Source organism: Sus scrofa, chromosome 2 (genome assembly GCF_054392235.1).
Source record: "Sus scrofa isolate SSC_HxYL_T2T_F1_AM1 chromosome 2, Sscrofa_HxYL_maternal_Yorkshire_Landrace_v2.0, whole genome shotgun sequence".
Lineage (NCBI taxonomy): Eukaryota > Metazoa > Chordata > Mammalia > Artiodactyla > Suidae > Sus > Sus scrofa.
Genome location: NC_139384.1, coordinates 65,030,259 through 65,033,591, shown reverse-complemented (window position 1 = coordinate 65,033,591; position 3,333 = coordinate 65,030,259). Strand labels below are relative to the sequence as shown.

The 3,333-nt window shown below is 33.9% G+C and overlaps 1 protein-coding gene across 1 annotated transcript; it reads left to right on the top strand.

The window, feature by feature from the left end:
* The first annotated feature begins 1,717 nt into the window (after positions 1–1,717).
* LOC100519299 (olfactory receptor 6M1-like) lies at positions 1,718–2,674 on the top strand. The gene has a single exon (XM_003123576.1). It carries the CDS (start codon positions 1,718–1,720, stop codon positions 2,672–2,674), a length of 957 nt encoding a protein of 318 aa, XP_003123624.1.
* The last annotated feature ends 659 nt before the right edge of the window (positions 2,675–3,333 follow it).

Sequence of the window (3,333 nt, the reverse complement as noted above, 5' to 3'; positions counted from 1 at the left end):
ACATATGCTCAGACATAGCATTGAATTTTAAATTAAATTTGCTAGACTTCAATAATAATTTTATCATAAATTTAATTTTTTTTCTGTCTATCCTGTTGATCTTAAAGTATGGAGGGGGTGTGCTAACATTTTTTTTATTACTAGTTTATGATTTTCTATTAGTCTTTGTATTTCTAACATCTACTTGCATAATGGTGATGTAATCTCACTTGTCTCATAAATTCATGGTTATTGCATCTTCACTGGAAATTTATTATTCTACAGATAGCATAACTTCCTTGACTTTTGTCATAGGATATGTTTTTGTTTTGAATTCTGATTTATCTTCTATTTGTTTTGTGATATCTGTTTTACATTTTTTTTAATTTCTGATATTTTTTGGCCACATCTGTAGCATGTCACGAGGGACAGGGATCAAACCTGTGCCATGGAAGCAACCCAAGCCACTGCTGTGACAATGCCAAATCCTTAAACTCCTGCACCACAACGGAACACCCCTACACACCAATTTTTAAATCCATTTTATTTATGCGTTTCCTGAACAATGAATACACTCAATTTTGAAAATTTCAATATAATAGTAATACTAGGTAAGCTTCATTCATTCACATTTTGATAAAATTAATATATTGACTTTTCTTCATATCCTTCCTTATTTTTGAAACTTTTCTTATTCTTTCATCATTTTACTTTATAAATTTGCTTATTAATTTTTATGTTTTCTTTGGCTTGATCATCTACTTTAATTCTTTGACCTGTCAAAAATCACATGCTATTTGTAAATATATTTCAATTAAGATGCAAAACTTTTGATGTTATCTTCAAATCTGGTATTTCTACACACATTTATTCTACCAATTTAATTATATAAAGTGATATTAAATTGCAAACTTATTTCTATGTAAAGAAGTGTTGTCTCAAGCATTTCTGACTGACTCTTGTTTCAAGCATTTCTCAAATATGTGATGCAAGCTAGATTTCTGCAAGTGAAAATCAGTAAAATATTAAATTATAATTACTCATAAGCAATTTATTTATTGGTTAAATTGATTAAAGTTATTATTTTTATAAGTAATCATAATTATAGGGAGATAGGATGTCAAAACACTGTAGTTATTGCATTTTCATCATTTCTGTAATGCAATAGAAATATAAGAGCTAATAATAACTTTGGCAGGAAAGTTGATTTTTATATATATGCTAATTACTAGGAACATATGTTTCTATATATTATTTTTTAATTTAATTTTATTGGAACATAGTTGATTTACAATGCTGTATTAATTTCAGGTGTACAGCAAAGTCATTTAGTCATACATACATCTATTCTTTTTTTCTCCATATTGGTTACTATGAACTACTAAGTATATTTCCCTATGCTATACAGTAGGTTCTCACTAATCATCTATTTTACACAGTAGTGTGTATATGTTATTCCCACCCTCCCAATTTTCCCCCACCCCCCACAATAGTTTCACTTTTGGCAACCATAAGATGGGTTTTGAAATACGAAAGTTGGCTTCTGTTTTATTCTTTTCTGAGAGTTACAAGAAAAGTATACCCAAGCATATTGTTTAATCAAATATTTTATTCTTGTCAAAGCAAAAATGAAATGATCTTAACACCATATTTCTGAAAATACTGATATTTAATGAATGAAAATTCTTGCTTCTTTCTCTTTCTGGATTGTTTTTAGAGTGGAGATTCCTCACTGAGCATGGAGAGGGAGAACTGGACCTTGATAACAGAGATCAACCTTACAGGGATACCAACCACCAAAGTCTTTGGGAACTTCCTGTTCTTGATTTTTTTAATGGCCTACTTGATGACAGTCCTTGGGAATTCCCTCATTATTACCCTGATTTTTGTGGATGACAGACTTCATTTGCCCATGTATTTCTTCCTCAGCAATCTCTCTCTCAGTGAAATATTAACCACAACCTGTGCTATTCCCACAATGCTGGCAAGCTTCCTGTTAGGAAAAAAGAACATCTCAATTGGTGGTTGCTTTGCCCAGATGTATTTCTATTTCCTGTCTGGATGCACTGAGTTTATCCTTTTTGCTGTCATGTCCTATGACCGCTATGTGGCCATTTGCAGCCCCCTTCAGTACCCTATGATTATGACTAGCTCACTCTGTGTTCATCTTGTCATCCTCTCCTGGGTGGGTGGCTTTCTCCTGATCCTCCCATCCATCATTCTTAAGGCAAGACTGCCATATTGTGGCCCCAATGTGATTGATCATTTTTTCTGTGACAGTGCCCCCTTCCTCCATTTGGCCTGTGCTGACATACATTTCATAGAGCTGTTGGACTTCCTCAGCTCCCTGGTCCTGCTCATCAGCTCCCTCTCCCTCACAGTGGTCTCCTATGTTTACATCATCTCCACCATTCTGAAGATACCCTCAGGCCAAGGTCAACGTAAAGCCTTTGCTACCTGTGCCTCTCACTTCACTGTGGTCTCTATGGGCTATGGAATCTCCATCTTTGTCTATGTCCGCCCCTCACAGAAGAGCAGCCTGCACCTCAACAAGATCCTCTTCATCCTCTCCAGTGTCGTCACACCACTCCTGAATCCCTTCATCTTCAGTTTACGAAATGAAACCGTGAAAGATGCTCTGAAGGTTACCTTGGTCAAGTGCCAGAACTTCCTTAAGGGGCTTAGATCCAAGTGAAAGGATCTGTGAGGATGATATGAAACCTGAGTATTCATAGCCTTGCAGAGAATGAGTTCAGCAGTTGATACTATAAAAGGAAGAATGGTTCTATTATACTGTATTATTTACACTCAAAAACACAGCCTAACTGGATTCATGTACAATTTATTTTTTCAAGTTGGAAAATCAATATTGAAATACATAATTTGGTAGTGAAGATATTGACACAGTACTATATGCAGTACTATACTATGATGTAGTGATGTTGCTGCTATCAATAAGGATGATCAAGGTAATAACACTGGAATAAAGAAGGGCTCTATGTGTATATTAACTCTGTTGATAGGAAATTCAGGAAGAAGAAATAATTCATATTTCTGATTCTGTAGGAGGAACACAAATACACACACATACACACTCACATAGATTAATCATAGAATAACTTCTGAGCATTTAAACTTCAACTGTAAACGTGTCAACAAACTGTATGAATGTTGGCTTTCTATTATTTATTTTTCTTATATATTACTTCTCTGTAAAATGTTCTCTTTATCTTATGAATTTTTCTTTTATGTTAGTTTAGATATCCTCTTCTAAATGAAGTCATTATCCTCTTCCAGCTAGAAATGATGATTTCTTTCTTCTTGGCATATATTTATACAGTAAGTTTTACTATT